General features: G+C 37.3%; 1 protein-coding gene across 1 annotated transcript; it reads left to right on the top strand.

Moving 5' to 3' along the window:
- Positions 1-2548: 2548 nt before the first annotated feature.
- LOC146902979 (uncharacterized) lies at positions 2549-5429 on the top strand. Its single transcript, XM_085737187.1, has 3 exons — positions 2549-3871; positions 4121-4208; positions 4321-5429. Exons 1-3 carry the CDS (start codon positions 2549-2551, stop codon positions 5427-5429), a joined length of 2520 nt encoding a protein of 839 aa, XP_085593313.1.
- Positions 5430-20044: the final 14615 nt, after the last annotated feature.

The raw sequence follows: 20044 nt of genomic DNA, 5'->3' as shown, positions 1-20044 counted from the left end.
GATAGGTCAATCTTTTTCTCGAGTCCACTAAGGCTCAAGCAGACCATGGAAGTGTCAGGACCACTCAAAGACAAGTGGAACTCGATAATTCAACGTTTTACTTACGTTTCATGTTTGTGGCATCACAAACTGAAGCGACATTATGGGGGGTTGGGTAGCTTAGCTGGGTTGAGCCAAGGTTTAATTAAGGAGTTGAAGGTCCAGGGTTAATGTCTTAACAAAGAAAAAACTAACATAACAATTAACATACTAACTTTAACTATTAAAAAAAACTGAAGCGACATTCTAAAAAAATGTACATGCGTTGGATAGTGAAAAAAGAAAAATGCTTCAATATGAAAAAACAAGTCAAATGTGGAGTGCCACGTACACCCAACAACGAAAAGAATCACACATTACCCGCAAATATATCAACATTTGGTTCTCTCAATTTACTTCTTCAAATTCGGTTGGCATTTAGTTATGAAATAATGCTATGTGATAAACAACTTAATTTGCTCTTCAAGACACTCCAACTCAATTTGCGCACGCATCAATTAAAATCCTTAATTAATCAATCTTATTGTATATATTTAAATCACCCCAAGTTTGCTTATAATATATGTTCTCATGCATGTTTGCTTCTTCCTTTAATTAGCATACGATTATAACTATGGCCTAGTCCAATCAGAGCTCTGCCTGTTGACCTAAGTGGATTACAATTTGATCCTTGCTCAATACATCACAGTGCATGTGGGATTATGCTGGAAATTTGTCTTTATTATCAATATTCAATCAATTTGTTTTTCCTGTTGAACATTCCCTCTCGTTATGGCTGATCCACTTACAAAATATCACTTTTCTACTACTACCTCTTCCAGCAATTGAAGTTAATTAATTAATTGACAGAATATTGATGACAGGTAGGAAATCCATTAGAATCGACATATATGTATATATATGCGGATAGTTAATAATAAGCATATGCATTCTTGTAAGTAGCGAAGGAAAATGTAAAGCATTCTTGTAAGTAGTGAAGGAAAATGTAAAGCCTGAGGAGGCCGACGAAAATGGGGAGTGGTCGCTGGTGTACAAGGTATGATAATGAGCGGTTCCTAAAAGATTTTAGGTAAATTGAATTCACATCAGAATGAGAGGAGTCTTGAGACCAATGCTTATAAGAATTTGTTTGATACTACTGTATACATCTTCTTTTTGGTACCATGTTCCATAAACACCTCATAGCTAAGCATGCTTGACTTGGAGCAATTTTAAGATGAGTGACTTTCTGAATAGTTTTTCAAAAAACGTGTGAGTGACAACAAAATACGCTAAAAAGACTCATGTTGATTTGTAGGGTCGGTCGACAATACTTAAAGTCGTATGAGATGTTACAAAAAAGTTCTAGAGTTATTATTTAACCCCCGGCCTAATTAGTATGAGATAATTGCTACTTGACAATAATGGGCAAAACTTTATAATATACAAATTTCCAATGATAAAAGCGTTACATCTTACTCCATGTGTCATATGTATAAACAGGGCCGTCCCTGTGAAATAGGAGGCTCGACTCTCTTTTTAAAATAGTCCCCTAGTAAAATAAAACGTAATTTTTTTGTGTAGCTAAACTTCATTAAAAAAAAAATCAGAATCAGAAGAACTTCTAAACATGAAAAGAATTAAAAAAAAATTAAGTGAAAGAGGTGAAATTTATCTAACAGTGTCGTTTGGATTTGTCATTCCTCTGTTGTGGAAAAGGGTAAAACGAATAGTTTATGCGAAGAAAAAAATGATTGTTGTGATTCTTTCAATGAAATATCTTTCCAAATTGACTGATTAAGTGATTATACAAATTAGGAGTGGTTTAATAGGATCAGATTTATGTACAAAAAGGAGAACTAGAGTCTAGAAAAAAACTCAAACGTGTATTGAACAAAAAAAATGATATAACATATATTTTTTTATTTAAGTGGGGGGGGGGGGGGGGGGGGGGGGGTGGGTTTTAGACTTAATTTTTTATTTGAGGCCGGTAGCATTTGGAGGCCTGGCCTGGTTGAGCAAATTGCACTCCCCCAAGGTCGGGCCTGTGTATAAGCAAAAACAACTTATTTTTTTTGATTTTCTAGATAACATGTATCTTGTTTATATATATATATATATATATATATATATATATATATATATATATATATATATGGGTTTTGCTAGAAGACACCTTTTATGAAGGTGTCTTTTAGCAAGTTATCCTATTGGCATTTGTTAAAAGACGCCAACTAATTTTTATGAAGGTGTCTTTTAGCAAAGTTATAACTAAAAAGTGGATATCACACCTTGAGAGATGTGGCTTGCTAAAAGACACCTTCATAAAAGGTGTCTTATATATATATATATATATATATATATATATATATATATATATATATATATATATATATATTGTGAGAGTTTTGGTTTTTCTCTCCTGTTGTGAGAGCTTTGGTTTTTCTCTCCTTGTTGTGAGAGTTTTGGTTTTTTCTCCCCCCATTGTGAGAGGACATTGTTGTGATTACATTACAATATATGTTTTATCATGGATTTTGAAGAACTTACTATTTTGAGCTGGAACATCAGAGGTGCTCCTAGTCTTGAGGGTCGCCGACACGCTAAAGAATTGGTAAGGAAACATCATCCTCTCTTTATTTTTCTCATGGAAACTCATTACCCTTTCTCAAAAGCATCAATATTTTGGAATCGTCTGGGTTATGAGATATGTGCTCTCTCCGAAGCTTCCGGTCATTCAGGAGGTATTTGGGTACTGAAAAGTAAAGGTTGCGATTATGATATTACTGTGATAGATGTCTACTTTCAAGCGGTCACCATTTGCATCAAAAAGGCTGATTGTATGTGGTTTTGCTCTGCTATCTATGGTATCCCTCAATTAGTCAATCGTGAAAAATTATGGAGTTATCTTATTTCTATTCGGGAAGATATTTTGAGTCCTTGGGTTATGATAGGAGATTTTAACGAAGTCCTCCATCCCTCTGAGATAAAAGGGGGCATCTTTAGAGCTAGACAAGCTGAGAAATTATCGAATATGATGGAGCAATGTAATCTCATTGATCTTGGAGCTACGGGTAGTACTTATACTTGGACTCGTAAGGAACGAGGGATTCTGAAGGTTGCTAAAAGGTTGGACAGGGCCCTTGGTGATTGTGTGTGGCGTACTACTTTTCCAGAAGCTTATGTAGAGAACTTGACACGGAATTATTCCGACCATCGCCCTATCCTCTTAAGGGATGTCGGTTTTGTTCCAGCTAAACGTGTGCGACCTTTTCGCTTTCAAGCTGCTTGGCTAACACATAAAGATTTTCCAGAGGTAGTTTATAAAGCTTGGGATAAAGGTGAACAAATTGTACCCGCGAGTCTTGAGCATGTTCGGTTAGATGCGACTACATTCAACAAAGAGGTGTTTGGTGACATTAATAAAAGGAAGAGTACTCTTGTAGAGAAATTAAAGCAGGTGCAACACAAGTTAGAAACGGTTGATTCAACCCACCTCACGATGACCGAGGCATCACTCCAAAAAGAATATAATGATGTTTTAAGACAGGAAGAGATCCTTTGGTACCAAAAGTCGAGGGAGAATTGGGTGAAACTGGGAGACCGTAACACAAGTTTTTTCCACACCCAGACACTAGTGAGGAGAAAACGAAATAAGATCCAAGGTCTCTTTCTTGAAAATGGTCATTGGAGTACTGTTGATGTTATCCTCCAAGCAGAGGCCATAAATTACTTTAAACAGTTATTTGAGGTAGACCATGCCACTACTCCAAATAATCTATTGATTAATGATATGCCTCGTTTAAGTGAACAATGCAGAGATTCTCTTACAACACTGATCCTTAAGGAAGAGGTGAGGAGCGCCGTGTTTAGTATGAAGTCATATAAAGCTCCTGGCCCTGATGGCTTTCAACCCATATTTTTTAAACATTTTTGGGAAAGAATTGGTGATGACATATGACGTCTCGTACATACGTCTTTCAATATGAGTACTATTAATGCTTCAATTGCAGAGACATTAATTGTCCTAATACCCAAGGAGAGTAATCCCCAAAGGTTAAATAATTTTAGACTCATCAGTCTTTGTAATGTCATTTTTAAGGTAATCACAAAAGTTTTGGTTAGTCGCTTGCTACCGTTTCTTGTTGACCTGATAAGCCCTCTTCAAAGTAGCTTCATCCCCGGTCGAGGTACTACTGATAATGCCATCCTAGCCCAGGAGGTTGTTCATTTCATACATCATTCTCATGCAAAAAAGGGCTCTATTGCGTTCAAAATTGATCTTGAAAAGGCATATGATAGGCTTAATTGGGACTTCTTGGAACCCACTCCATGATTTTGGTTTCCCTCCAGCAACTATATCTCTCATCATGAGCTGTGTTCGATCTAGCAATTTGAGTCTTCTTTGGAATGGTGCCAAAACTGATCATTTTACTCCATCTAGAGGTCTACGCCAAGGCGATCCTTTATCCCCTTATTTGTTTGTTCTCTGTATGGAGAAACTATCTCTTAGTATTCAACAGAAAGTCCTAAGTGGAATATGGAAACCTATACAGGTATCTAAGGGTGGCCCACCATTATCTCATATTCTTTTTGCTGATGATGTTATGTTATTTTGTGAAGCTAGTACTGAACAGGTCAAAGTGGTTATGGATACCTTAGAGGAGTTTTGTTCAGCTTTGGGGTTAAGGATTAATACCTTAAAATCCAAAGCTATGTGTTCTAGGATGGTTCAAGGGGGAAGAAAACGTGAGCTACAAGATATTTCAACTATTAAATTTGTGGCGGATTTGGGTCATTATCTTGGTTTTCCTCTTGTCAAGGGTCGAGTTTCTCGAGATGAATATAATGACGTTGTTGACAAAGTTTCAAAAAGGCTAGCTACTTGGAAAGGAAATATCTTGAATAAAGCAGGACGAGCCTGCCTAGTGAAGTCTGTCACAACAGTAATTCCTGTTTATACCATGCAACTTCACTATCTTCCTACTTATGTTTGCAATAGGTTGGATAAGATGTCAAGGAGTTTCCTTTGGGGAGGCGATGGGATCTCTCGAACTTGGAATCATGTTAATTGGAATATGGTTACAACCCCTAAACACTTTGGTGGCCTAGGTATTCGTGAAGCTAGACTTACCAATTTAGCCATGCTTGGTAAGTTAGTGTGGAGCATGCTTCATAATAGAGATAAATTGTGGGTGAAAGTTCTTTCCCATAAATACATGGGCAACACGTCTTTATGGATGAATAAGAAACATAATAAACCATCAATCACTTGGCGTGGTATTCAACACGCCATTACAAATTTTGCTGCAGGGTATAGTTTTCGTGTAGGCTCCGGAAACTCATCGATTTGGAATATTGACTGGACACAACTCGGTCCCTTCTTCCAATTGGTCCCATTTGTTCAGTGATTCAGTTATGTGTTTGAAGGATGTGTGGGAGGATGGTAGGTGGAACTTGCAGGATCTTGCCACTATGATACCAACCGATATTGGTCACTATATTCATCAGCTTCCAGCTCCTAATAACTTGGATGTACAACTTCAAGATGCGTGGACTTGGAGGCATACAAAGAAAGGTGAATATAATTGCTCGAGCGGATATTATTGGCTTCTTCAACAAAATAGAGATTGGAATGTGAATTGTAACATGAATTGGCTTTGGCGCCTTAAAGTACCAGCAAAACTTCAACACTTTCTATGGCTTTGTTTTCACAATGCTCTCCCTATTAATGCCCGTCGGCATCATTGCAACATGGTAGCTTCTCCAAGCTGCACCCGTTGCTCTTCACCCATAGAGGATATTCTTCACTGTTTATGTGATTGCCCGCACTCTAAAGAGCTTTGGCTCCGCTTGAATATGGGGAGTTGTAATAATTTTTTCTCTGAATTTGATGTCAAGGTTTGGCTTCATGAGATGACAAAAGGTACTTCCTCCATTTTGTTTGTTACAGGGGTATGGTATGCTTGGTGTTGGAGAAACAATGCTATTTTTGAGGATCAACATTGGCGTATTCAAGATGTGGTGCGAAAGATTTTTTTGTTACATGATGAATGCATTTCTTACTATCCCAATCCTGGTTTAGACCCACACTCATCGCGCCTCTTAGCTCATTGGATCCCCCCTCCAGAAGGTACACTCAAACTCAATATTGATGGCAGCTTTCTAGAAGATTTTGGTTGTTTAGATGCTGGTGGTGTTGTTCGCAACCACGATGGAGATTGGATAACTGGTTTTTCCCACTATGAAGTTGGAGGTGATGCGTTATTAGCTGAGTTACGTTTTATCCAGATAGGTCTTGATTTTTGTAGTAAAAAAGGTTATGTCAGCATTATTTGTGAGAGTGATTGTTTGGAAGCAGTTGACCTGATTATTGATGGTCACGATCATACCTTGCACACTTATGCTACTGACATCCTTCATATTAGAGATGTTTTACATGCAAATGGAAATACAACATTGGTGCATGTTCTTATGGAACAAAACATGTGTGCAGATTTTTTGGCTAAGGAAGGATCACATGGAAGGTGCTCTGCTCACTGGAACTGCCCTCCGCCTGGCATGGAATCTCTCATCCTGAGAGATAAGCTTGGAACTTAGTTTCGTCTCTCTTTTTTCTTTTTCCTTTTTTCCTCGTTACATTGTAACACTACCAAAAAAAAATCTTCATCTCCATGTGCTTGTAGAAAGATGGTATTATATGTCTATTCATATTTGCAAGGGAAGGAACAGGATTCAAAGAAACTATAAAAATGGTATTTTAGTGGGGGCACATGCCCCAAAATGCTTGTCAATGCAATCTTTTTAATTCTTCAAAATTAAAAAGATTTTGTACTAAGACGAAAAATAAACTTTGCAAAGTTCTTTGTTCCTTCCACTTATTTTTTAGGCTTAATAGCAGTTTTAATCCCCTAAGTATTAGGAAGTTTTTAGTCTCTTAACAAAATAAAATACAATTCAGCCCTTTAAGTACTACCCCTTTTTCAGTTTTAGCCCCATAGATCAATTTTGACCAAGTCAATGCTGACGTGGATGCCACATGTGTATTTTTTTATTTTTATTTTATTTTTTTAATTAAAAAATGGTCATGTTAACTTGTGCCCTTCGGCCACATGTTAAGCTTTAATTTCATTCCATTAATGGTGATAATTTAATGAAAAAAATTAATATTAAACATTTTGAGCAATAAATTGACACAATTTCCAATACATAATTTCTATTAGTGGAATTTTTAACATGTGCCCTAAGAGCACAAGTTAACATTTCCCTTAAAAAAATAAAAAATATTTAATAAAAAATAAAATTAAATAAAAAATAAAAAAATTACACAACTGCAAAATGAACCGTACTTAGGAGGCTGGATTGTATTTTATTTTGTTAGGGGGTCAAAATCGCAACTTCCTAATACTTTGGAGGCCAAAATTGCTATTATACCTATTTTTTATTTTCTTTTATTTTTTTAAAATCCTCTCCTTTAGAAAGAAGTGAGAAACAACTAATTTAATTGCGGTCTTTTACCATCTTACTTGAACATACAAGAAATTTCTTCATCTATATACAGTTAAAACTCTATAAATTAATAATGTCAGGACCGGAGAAATTTATTAATTTAGAGAGTTATTAATTTATCGATAAATTAATAATTATTAATTTAAAGAGTTTTTTAAGTAATTATACTGTACATACCAAACAAAAAGGCAAATTAGTCTATGCCTTTTAGAATTACGTTGCAGCGAACCTTGAGACTCAACGTAAATTAGTAACTAATGTGTTCATATGCATTGGAAATCAATAATGACTTTTGAAGTACAGTATGTTGGAACAAAATGTGTTTAACAATGAACCTTAAAGAGTTTTGATGATAACAAGGTATTAAAAATTGTAAATTGGACTAGCTAATATTTGTTCAAGTGTACAGGACCATAATTATAAAGTCACATCATCATTGGTTCTGAATGAGCAAATAAAGAGCAAAAGAAAATGAAGCTTAGATGATTCTGAAGGCAAAGCGCTCCTGAAGTCAAGCTGCTCCTGAAGAAATAGCGCTCCTGAAGTAAGCCACTCCTGAAGAATAGTGCTTCTGAAGACAAGAGGTCCAGAAGCCACATCATCAGAAGCTGCGTCATCAGAAGCTGCAGAAGTCATATCATCAGAAGCTGCATCATCAGAAGCTGCCTCATCAGAAGCTATTTCACCAGAAGCTGAATCTCAACTGGATTTGCAAAAGATTCAAGAATTGAAGAATTATCAATGCAAAAGCTGTCCATTGGATTCGAAAACACAAACAAAGGATTAGTGGAATTTTGCAACGGTCATTTCAAAGGTGTTTGAAGGCTTGTGCTTGCATTTTGGACGAAAGCGTTGACATTGTACTTTGTACGAATTGTACAACCACGTTCTCCACTACTCTGTTTTGTGTCCACGCTTCAAGACAAGAAAACAGCTCCAGAATACGGTCTCGCCTGCATATATGTTCCTTTGGATAAGGAATGGATTTCAAATTGGTTCTTCATAGGACAACAACCAAATCAGGCAAAAGATCATTGGTGAAAGATCAAGCTTCACTAACGACTCTTTGGTGTGCTGGCAATTTCATAACGTCTCTTTCACACCTCTATATAAAGGAGTGAAGACCTAGAGAATTGGTAATGCAAGAACGCTAAACGAAAGACTCACAAGATTTTCACAAGTACCAAACCTCTGCTGAAATTGTTCTGCATTCACTTAGAATTTATGTGTCTCAAAGTCATATCTTAGAAATTCTTAAGTTCATTGAGTCTGTATCTGATTTGTATTGTGAGCACCTCTGATTGTATATCAAGTGTTCAACCTTAAACAATTTTCTGTGTAATTTTGTTTAGTTAGGAAGTCTCTTGCAGTTGTGCTTGAGCAGGAAGTCTCTTGATTGTGTTCTTGAGCAAAGGAAGTCTCTAGCTTGTGTGCTTGAGCAAAGGAAGTCTCTTGCTTGTGTGCTTGAGCATTTGTAATCAGATATTACTCATAGTGAAATCTCCTTGGAAGTGCAAGGGGGACTGGACTACTTCCGGATTGTGGAAGGAACCAGTATAATTGCTTTGTGTCGTTCTTCTTCTCTCTCTCTGTTTTATTCCGCTGCATTTAGATTCTGATTATCACTTCAAAAGCTGTCTCACCTAGCTTCTGATCAGTGTGTTCAGTTTTTAGGAGAAACGAAGAATTTTTCAAAACACAATTCAACCCCCCTTCTTGTGTTTTTCTCACCTTCAATTGGTATCTAGAGCCTTGGTCTGTTGTGTATCACTTAACCGTGCAACAGTCAAAGATCTGAGAAAAACATGTCTACTCCTCCTCCTACTGGTCCTAGTGATACTAGCTATAAACATGTCTCACATGATTATAGTGATAGTAAGAAAACCAGTGTTGGAAAAGTTCCAAAGTTCAATGGAGATGCTGAAGAGTTCTCTTGGTGGAAGACCAACTTTTACAGTTACATCATGAGCCTGGATGAAGAATTATGAGATATTCTGGAAGATGGTGTTGGTGATTTAGTCCTTGATGAAGAAGGAGCTGCTGTGGATAGAAAGAAACATACTCCAGAACTGAGGAAACTTTACAAGAAGCATCATATTATCAGAGGAGCCCTTGTCACTGCCATACCCAAAGCAGAGTATATGAAGATGAGTGACAAATCCACTGCTAAAGCTATGTTTGCTTCTCTCTGTTCAAATTATGAAGGGAGCAAGAAGGTCAAAGAAGCAAAGGCTCTCCTGCTTGTACATCAGTATGAGTTATTCAAGATGAAGGATGATGAAACTATTGAGGAGATGTACTCAAGGTTTCAAACCTTAGTTTCTGGGCTACAGATTCTAAAGAAGAGCTATGTTGCTTCTGATCATGTAAGCAAGATACTCAGAAGCTTACCTGCCAGATGGAGACCAAAAGTGACTGCCATTGAGGAAGCTAAAGATTTAAACACTTTAAGTGTCGAAGATCTTGGTAGTTCTCTCAAAGTTCATGAGTTAAGTCTTAATGAACATGAGTCTACTAAGAAGAGTAAATCAATAGCTCTTCCATCCAAAGGCAAGTCATCAAAAGCTCTCAAAGTAGTTGAATCTGAAGAGGAAGAACAGTCAAGTTCAGATTCTGAACCAGATGCTGCTGAAATGGCCATGCTCTCAAACCGACTTCAATATCTGGCCAAGAAGAACAGAAAGTTTCTCTCCAGAAGGGGTAACTCCAGAAGCTCAAAGAAAGAAGATCAGAAGGGATGCTTCAACTGTAAGAAGCCTGGACACTTCATTGCTGAATGCCCTGATCTTCAAAGAGAAAAGTCAAAGGACAAGTCAAAGAGGTCTACATTTAAACCAAGCAAACTCAAGAAGCAGATTAAGCAGAGTTTAATGGCAACCTGGGATGATTTGGGTAGTGAATCTGGATCTGATAAAGAGGAAGCTGATGAAGATGCAAAGGTAGCTGTTGGGTTGGTAGCAACAGCAACTTCAGAAGCTGGATCAGATTCAGACTCAGAAGATGAAAACGAGGTATATTCCAAAATTCCCAGAGATGAACTTGTTGAGTCACTTAAAGAACTTCTTACACATTTTGAAGTAAGAACCAATGAGTTGAAGGATTTAAAAGAAAAATATGCTGATTTGGTACAACAGCAAAAATCAACTCTATTGGATCTGAAAGCTTCTGAACAAGGACTTAGGGGCTTTGACTTCATGTGTAAAACATATGAAGATCAGCTCAGGTTCTTATGTCAGAAGCTACAAGAAAAGTGTAATGAAAAACCTTTAAGTAACCATGAAATTGCTCTTGAAGATTTTATTATATCTGGCATTGACAGAAGCAGAGTAGCTTCTATGATTTATAGCATTTACAAGAACAATGGCAGAGGAATTGGTTTTCCAGAAGTGAAACTTGAGAAAACCAATCTAAAATCTTGTTGTGAATGCATCAAGGAAGGTCTGAAAACATTCTTTGTACCAGAAGGGGCTGAGTTGGAAACTGTTGTTCAATCAGAACCTGAAGCTTCTAGTCCTAAGGCTAAGATTACTTCAACGCCAAAGAACTCTAAGTCAAAGGCTATGATCAAATCTGATTCCAAGACATCAAAGGTCAGGATCCTGAAAAGATCAGAACCTATTCCTCAGAGTCTGGTGAAACCAAAATCTGGGGTTCTGAAGTCTAAGTTTCAGAAGAAGATAGTTACTGCTTCTGAAGTACCAAAACCTAAGGTGATGGTTAATCAGAAGCAACCCAACTCACAGCACAAGGTACAAGAAGTGAAGAGTAAAGCCTTAAGTACTAACCTTCCAGGACCCATAGAACAATGGGTACCTAAATCTAAAAATGTCAATGATGCAGGTATGTCTAAGAGTTGTGCCAAAGCAAAGATCATGGTACCTAGACAGCGGTTGCTCAAGACACATGACAGGAGACAAGTCCATGTTCCTTAGCCTAACAATGAAAGAGGGAGGAAGTGTGAAATTTGGGGGCAACCAGTCAGGCAAGATCATAGGTACAGGAACTATTGGTAATTCCTCTACCTCAATTAATAATGTATGGTTGGTAGATGGTCTTGAACATAACCTTTTGAGCATTAGTCAATTTTGTGATAATGGTTATGATGTGCTTTTTGAAAAACCCAACTGTACAGTAATCAACAAGAAAGACAAATCCATTGTGTTCAAGGGAAAGAGAGTTGACAATGTCTATAAAATCAATTTTTCTGAACTGGCTGATCAGAAGGTGGTTTGCCTACTATCAGTGAATGATAAGAAATGGATGTGGCACAGAAGGTTGGGACATGCTAACTGGAGGTTAATCTCTAAGCTTAGTAAGTTACAACTTGTGAAAGGGCTACCAGACATTAACTATCATTCAGATGCACTCTGTGGTGCATGTCAGAGAGGGAAAATTGTGAAATCATCTTTTAAAACCAAAGACATTATTTCAACCTCAAGACCTTTAGAATTACTCCATATTGATTTATTTGGACCAGTGAGTACTGCATCCCTATATGGAAGTAGATATGGATTAGTCATTGTTGATGATTACAGCAGATGGACTTGGGTGAAATTCATAAAGAGTAAAGATGTTGCGTGTGATGTATTCAGTAGCTTCTGCACTCAAATTCAATCTGAAAAAGAATCAAAAATTTTGAAAGTCAGAAGTGATCATGGTGGAGAATTTGAAAATGAGCCATTTGAAGCTTTTTGTGAAAAACATGGAATTTTCCATGAGTTCTCTTCTCCTAGAACACCACAACAAAATGGGGTTGTAGAGAGAAAGAATAGAACTTTACAAGAAATGGCCAGAACCATGATTCATGAAAACAATTTACCAAAACATTTTTGGGCAGAAGCAGTGAATACAGCATGCTATGTTCAGAACAGGATCTATATTAGACCTATTTTGGAGAAAACAGCATATGAACTCTTTAAAGGAAGAAAACCCAATATCTCTTACTTTCATCAATTTGGATGTACGTGTTACATTCTGAACAACAAGCTCTACCTAAAGAAATTTGATGCCAAGGCCCAAAGGGGAATCTTTTTAGGTTACTCTGAAAGGTCAAAGGCATACAGAGTGTATAATTCAGAAACACTTTGTGTTGAAGAATCTATGCACGTTAAATTTGATGACAAGGAGCTTGAAGATAAAACTTCAAAGCAAGGTGAAAGTTCTGCAGAGATACAGGTTCCTGAAGCTACTCCAGAACCTGATCAGATAGCTGAGTCTGAAGATAGTCCAGAAGCTGAACCCACATCAGAAGCACAAGATGAAGCTGCTTCTGATGAAGCACAAGATGGCTCACATCAAGCAGATCCTCCCAGAAACACATTCAAACACAAGTCTTCACATCCTGAGGAGCTAATCATTGGAAACAAGGATAGTCCAAGAAGAACAAGATCACATTTCAGACAAGAGGAGTCAATGATTGGACTAATCTCAATGATTGAACCTACAACAGTTGATGAAGCACTTTCAGATGATGGATGGATCCTAGCTATGCAAGAAGAGTTGAATCAATTTCAAAGAAATGATGTGTGGGATCTGGTACCCAAACCTCAGCACAAGAACATTATTGGAACAAAATGGGTATTCAGAAACAAGCTGAATGAGCAAGGTGAAGTAACAAGAAACAAAGCCAGGCTTGTTGCACAAGGGTATAGTCAACAAGAAGGCATTGATTACACTGAAACGTTTGCTCCAGTTGCAAGATTGGAAGCAATCAGGTTACTTCTTTCCTATGCAGTTAATCATGGCATAATATTATATCAAATTGATGTCAAGAGTGCTTTTCTAAATGGTGTCATAGAAGAAGAAGTGTATGTCAAGCAACCTCCTGGATTTGAGGATATTAAATATCCAGACCATGTTTTTAAACTGAAGAAATCACTATATGGCTTGAAACAAGCTCCCAGAGCTTGGTATGATAGACTAAGTAATTTCTTAATCAAAAATGATTTTAAAAAAGGACAGGTTGATACTACACTCTTCAGAAGGACCCTTGGGAAAGATATTCTTGTTGTGCAAATATATGTTGATGATATAATATTTGGTTCTACTAATGCATCTCTTTGCAAGGAATTTTCTGAGTTGATGCAGGATGAATTTGAAATGAGCATGATGGGAGAGCTGAAGTTCTTCCTTGGCATTCAAATCAATCAATGCAAAGATGGAGTCTATGTTCATCAATCAAAGTACACAAAGGAGCTTCTGAAGAAGTTCAAACTTGAAGATTGTAAAGTGATGAACACTCCAATGCACCCCACGTGCAACTTAAGCAAAGAAGATGAAGGAGCTAAAGTAGATCAGAAGCTGTATAGAGGTATGATTGGTTCTTTGTTATACCTCACTGCATCTAGGCCAGATATTTTATTCAGTGTATGCTTGTGTGCAAGATTCCAATCAGATCCTAGAGAATCTCATATGACTTCTGTCAAGAGAATCTTCAGGTATTTGAAAGGAACAACTAATCTTGGACTCCTTTATAGGAAATCCTTAGATTATAAGCTAATTGGATTCTGTGATGCTGATTATGCTGGTGATAGGATTGAAAGAAAGTCAACCAGTGGCAACTGTCAATTTCTGGGTGATAATCTTATATCCTGGGCTAGCAAAAGACAAACAACTATTGCTATGTCTACAGCAGAAGCAGAATACATTTCAGCTGCAAGTTGTTGTACACAACTACTCTGGATGAAACATCAGTTGGAAGATTATCAGATGACTGCTAACAGTATTCCCATTTATTGTGATAATACTGCTGCTATTTGTTTGTCTAAAAATCCAATTTTGCATTCAAGAGCGAAGCACATTGAAATCAAACACCATTTTATCAGAGATTATGTTCAAAAAGGAATTTTAGATATACAATTCATTGATACTGAAAATCAATGGGCTGATATATTTACTAAGCCTTTAACTGTTGAAAGATTTGATTTTATAAAGAAAAATTTGAACATGCACTTTGTATCTGATTAAATGCTTGCTTGCTCCTGAATAGGATTTTAGGTTCTGAAGTTAGTTCAGAAGCGGTAGTCCATCAGAAGCTCTTTATTGAGGTTCTGAGGAAAACTCGCTTCTGATGATGACGTCAGCATCTGAAGTCCAGAAGCTGGATTTGTTGCTTCTGAATAGTTGAATTAGTGGAAACGTTGGAAGTTACCTTTTAAAAAGTAACTTCTGGCCCACTAACTTGGTAGTCACTCTGTGAACTTCTTACGTGGCCTGTATGTGTTGGTGTATAACTAAAAGGGCAATGATGATTTAATAGCTTTGAAAGTACTTTTCACGCGCCCCCAATTTTGTCATTAATGTTATGTTTGTTTGTCTCTTTTGAATTGCAATCGTTTTACTTTTAACACTTTGACAATTCACACACTACTCACTCACAACAAACACATTTGCTCTCAAACCTCTTGCGAAGTAAGCGCATTCTCTCAACCTTAGAACCCTAAAATCTTCATCTTCTTCAAATCTTCGTCAATCATCAAATGGCATCATCAAGCTCAAAAGTTTCAGAATCTACATCAAACAAGCAAAGCGTATCAGAATCTGGGTCCATCTACAAAGAGAAGACTATGGATATTCCATGGAAATCCTTAATCGTCCAAGTAGAATCACCAGTGGACTTCACTTCACTCAAGAAGTACGAAGTGGACATGGAAGGCTACGTAGAAACTCAGAAACTGTCTGGCTACTTCAACATGCTAAATGGGCCAACATATGTGAACTTGGTCAAAGATTTCTGGTTAAGGGCTGAAATTGTCAATAGAAAGCCTGTGAAGGCAGCAGATAAACCAGCTGGGTCGAAGAAAGGAAAGAAGGAGATTGAGTTGAATCCCACTTCCTTCAGTAGCCTTGAGATAAGGTCTGAAGTGATGGGTATTCCTGTAATCATCACAGAGGAGATAGTTGCTAAAGCTTGTAGAATGGATGCAGAAGGAAGGTTTCAAGAAATTGTTAAGAAGGATGATGTCCTTCTGCAAAACTACTACAACACTCTTCTGGGTGGAAACAAAGATGCTAAGCCTTCTGAAATGGAGATTCACAATAGAATGTTGGTGAAATTCAGCAATGATTGCTTCTTTCAAAGAGCAGGTGGGTCTGATCAACCCAACAACCAACAGAAGCTAGCAATCTATTTCATGACCAATCTGGAAAAGATAAACTTTCCAAGATATGTATTGGATCATCTCTGCTGGGCTATTAATGAAAGCACAGTCAAAGGAAGGAAACAAGTGCCCTATGGAAGATTGCTCTCTGAGATCTTTTATCAAGGGAAAGTGCTGGATTTGTTGAGAAGAACAAGGGATGCTTCTGATAAATGCTTCGAAGTTTCTACTGCAGAGAAGACTATCAGTAGCAAGACTTTGCATTCAATGCACTTTTTCAAGACAGCTCCTAAAGATGAGAAATGGTTGGAGTTGACCACAGAAGAATCTGAAATTATCAGAGACTTTCCTTCCATAGTTAAGGAAAGTAATCCTGAACACTTAGCTAGATTAGTAGCTGAGTACGTCTTGGAGGAAGATGCGAGGTCTCAGGAGGAAGCTCTTGAAGAAATGGAAAAAGAAGAGGCTGATCCCAAGCTGAAGAAGAAGAAGGCTCCCCTTCAACTTGTGAGTCCTATGGTTGAGATGACTCCAATAAGGAAAAGGATGGCAGATGAACGTGCTTCTGAACTTATTGCAGACAAAAAGGATCTAAAAGCACAATACACTCATCAAAGAGATGAAAAGCTCAAGGCTTTGGGATTGGAAGACTGTGATAGGTTCTACAAAGATAAATTGGCTGAAGTAAGAGCCATTGCTGGTAAGCCCACTGAAGACAATGAGGAAGACGATATGATGCTCATTTTTGAAAATGCTCCAGAAGAGGGAACTTCAGAAGTAGTTCCTCAAGCTGCTGATCCACAGAAGATCACTTCTGAAGCTGGCCCTGCAAATCAGGTAATTCAGATTCCAGTCACCTCTATCCCCATTTCACCTTCTTCACCATCTGTACCTGAACCAATAGAAGACACTTCTGTCTTAGACAATCTTGCTCTCCATTACTCAGGTGAGTTACCCATAGACAAATCTACTTCAGAAAAGGCCTCTGAAGCAACTCCAGAAGCAGCTGCTTCTGAAAACGTTGTTTCAGAAAACCCCCATCAACAAACACCTGAACCACATAAACCCACAACACCCCCACAATCACCAACAGCTACCATTGACCCCCAACTCAACACTCAAACATCAACTTCACCACAACAACCACCAACTGAAATTGAACACTCCTCACAACCAACTCCCATGGATGTTGACATCTCTCTAGTCAATGTTCAAGCCTCAACCTCTACCACTCACATTGCCTCTGACCAGCCTTCATCTTCAAACACACAAACACACTTTACCATTCCACTTCCTAACCCTGTTCAAGATCTGGAAATCAGTGATTCTGATCTTGAAATCCTTGAACAACCACCCACAAACATCCTGGAATCTGGATATATTAATTCTGAGCTTCTGACAATCCTTAGTAGATTGCATAATCTTGTGGATCAACGAAGGAAAATTGATCTCACAAGTGCATATGAAGACTCCTGGACATCTCTTCAGAACCGGGCAGCTGAGCTTATTGAAGATATCAAGGCTAAATGCATCAGAGTCAAGCAAGCTTCGGTCAGAAGACTAATAGAGCATTTGAATCAGAGTCTCAGAGTAAGAAGTTCTACACTGCTCCTGGCAAACCAGCCTTTCTTCTTAGAAACGGATTACTTGACCAAAGAAGCAAGGTTGTGTAAGCTTCTGAAGAAACAGATGGCACAGCAGCAGCAAGAAGCTAAGGAAAGGGAACAGGCTCTTCTCCAGAGGCAACAACAGCTTGAAGAACTGTTGCAGAAGAAGATTGAAGAAATGGAGGAGATGAAGAAACAACATCAAACCAACACTTAGTTGCACACCCTTGTGTTTTTCTTTTTGTTTGTTGTTTGTTTTGAATTCCTAGTCCTTGCTTACTGAAAGCAAGGACTATGAATGCTTCTGAATGCTTACTGATTCTGACTGTTTAGCTGCTTCTGATATTTTAGATATTCATGTTCATATATTTTTGATCTGATTAATTTCTTGTATACTCTCTTTTGATTAATTTCTTGTATACTCTCTTTTTGTCTTTTATGTTTTTTTTATCTTTTTTGATAATGACAAAAGGGGGAGTATATGTGACAAGTATTTAAAGGCTCTGAGCCCCATTAATGGCATTTGAAATTTTTTGAAAAACTTCTATCATTTTTTTTTACCTTATTGGTATAAGCTATGAACGAACGAAGGAGTATCAAAATTCAAGTAAAATTAATTGAACCATTCTTCTTATCTATAAGCTAATTCTTTCAATGATTCAATTTTGTTTTTAAGCTCTGATATTTTTTATTGTGCGAAAAATGAATTTAATTAACCTGGATAGAACTTAGGGGGAGCTTACAAACCTCACCTTAAATACTATCAGACTCAGGGGGAGTTTGAGCTTACAAACCTCAGATTCTGAGCTTACAAACCTTAGAACCCCAAAGTCAACTTGTTAATTAGATTAACAACAATTGATCAATTTTAAATACTTTTGTTTGTCATCATCAAAAAGGGGGAGATTGTTGGAACAAAATGTGTTTAACAATGAACCTTAAAGAGTTTTGATGATAACAAGGTATTAAAAATTGTAAATTGGACTAGCTAATATTTGTTCAAGTGTACAGGACCATAATTATAAAGTCACATCATCATTGGTTCTGAATGAGCAAATAAAGAGCAAAAGAAAATGAAGCTTAGATGATTCTGAAGGCAAAGCGCTCCTGAAGTCAAGCTGCTCCTGAAGAAATAGCGCTCCTGAAGTAAGCCACTCCTGAAGAATAGTGCTTCTGAAGACAAGAGGTCCAGAAGCCACATCATCAGAAGCTGCGTCATCAGAAGCTGCAGAAGTCATATCATCAGAAGCTGCATCATCAGAAGCTGCCTCATCAGAAGCTATTTCACCAGAAGCTGAATCTCAACTGGATTTGCAAAAGATTCAAGAATTGAAGAATTATCAATGCAAAAGCTGTCCATTGGATTCGAAAACACAAACAAAGGATTAGTGGAATTTTGCAACGGTCATTTCAAAGGTGTTTGAAGGCTTGTGCTTGCATTTTGGACGAAAGCGTTGACATTGTACTTTGTACGAATTGTACAACCACGTTCTCCACTAATCTGTTTTGTGTCCACGCTTCAAGACAAGAAAACAGCTCCAGAATACGGTCTCGCCTGCATATATGTTCCTTTGGATAAGGAATGGATTTCAAATTGGTTCTTCATAGGACAACAACCAAATCAGGCAAAAGATCATTGGTGAAAGATCAAGCTTCACTAACGACTCTTTGGTGTGCTGGCAATTTCATAACGTCTCTTTCACACCTCTATATAAAGGAGTGAAGACCTAGAGAATTGGTAATGCAAGAACGCTAAACGAAAGACTCACAAGATTTTCACAAGTACCAAACCTCTGCTGAAATTGTTCTGCATTCACTTAGAATTTATGTGTCTCAAAGTCATATCTTAGAAATTCTTAAGTTCATTGAGTCTGTATCTGATTTGTATTGTGAGCACCTCTGATTGTATATCAAGTGTTCAACCTTAAACAATTTTCTGTGTAATTTTGTTTAGTTAGGAAGTCTCTTGCAGTTGTGCTTGAGCAGGAAGTCTCTTGATTGTGTTCTTGAGCAAAGGAAGTCTCTAGCTTGTGTGCTTGAGCAAAGGAAGTCTCTTGCTTGTGTGCTTGAGCATTTGTAATCAGATATTACTCATAGTGAAATCTCCTTGGAAGTGCAAGGGGGACTGGACTACTTCCGGATTGTGGAAGGAACCAGTATAATTGCTTTGTGTCGTTCTTCTTCTCTCTCTCTGTTTTATTCCGCTGCATTTAGATTCTGATTATCACTTCAGAAGCTGTCTCACCTAGCTTCTGATCAGTGTGTTCAGTTTTTAGGAGAAACGAAGAATTTTTCAAAACACAATTCAACCCCCCTTCTTGTGTTTTTCTCACCTTCACAGTAAATGTAAACAAGAGGAACAAATGTGTTCAATGTATTCTTAATATATTTTTTTCAGTTTATATGAATTATTAATTTATGATTTTCTTGTGACCGAAAATTATAAAGGGATCTCCCAAAAAATTATTATCTTATTATTTTATCGAGTTTTTTAATTTTTTACATTGGCTCAAGTCGGGACCGAACAAATTTATTATTTTAGAGAGTTTATTAATTTATCGAGTATTAATTCAAAGAGTTTCTACTGGATGTAAAATTGAAATTTATCCAATCCCCCGGTGCATGAATAATATGCTGTACTTAACCTTCTTTTACTCTGTCAGCTGAAAGCATATGCTAGCAATTAAATTTTTTGATAGTGTACACTGTACACCCACTTCTCATACTCTATAAATTAAATCCAACTGTGCTTTAGACTATTCTCATCACACCCACAAACTTAAATAACAAGTTCATCACATTTGCTCAGAA

This window comes from Medicago sativa, chromosome 8 (assembly GCF_051527215.1).
Source record: "Medicago sativa cultivar Bolivia chromosome 8, Bolivia_mono, whole genome shotgun sequence".
Lineage (NCBI taxonomy): Eukaryota > Viridiplantae > Streptophyta > Magnoliopsida > Fabales > Fabaceae > Medicago > Medicago sativa.
This window is presented reverse-complemented; position numbering and strand designations above follow the sequence as displayed.

What these genes read in the sequence shown, in the direction of transcription:
- LOC146902979 (XM_085737187.1), top strand. Translation starts at nt 2,549, where the DNA reads ATGGATTTTGAAGAACTTACTATTTTGAGCTGGAACATCAGAGGTGCT. An exon ending in CACTGATCCTTAAGGAAGAG is followed by an intron (nt 3,872 to 4,120) that starts GTGAGGAGCGCC and finishes GTCATTTTTAAG; the next exon opens with GTAATCACAAAAGTTTTGGT. An exon ending in TAGCTTCATCCCCGGTCGAG is followed by an intron (nt 4,209 to 4,320) that starts GTACTACTGATA and finishes GGCATATGATAG; the next exon opens with GCTTAATTGGGACTTCTTGG.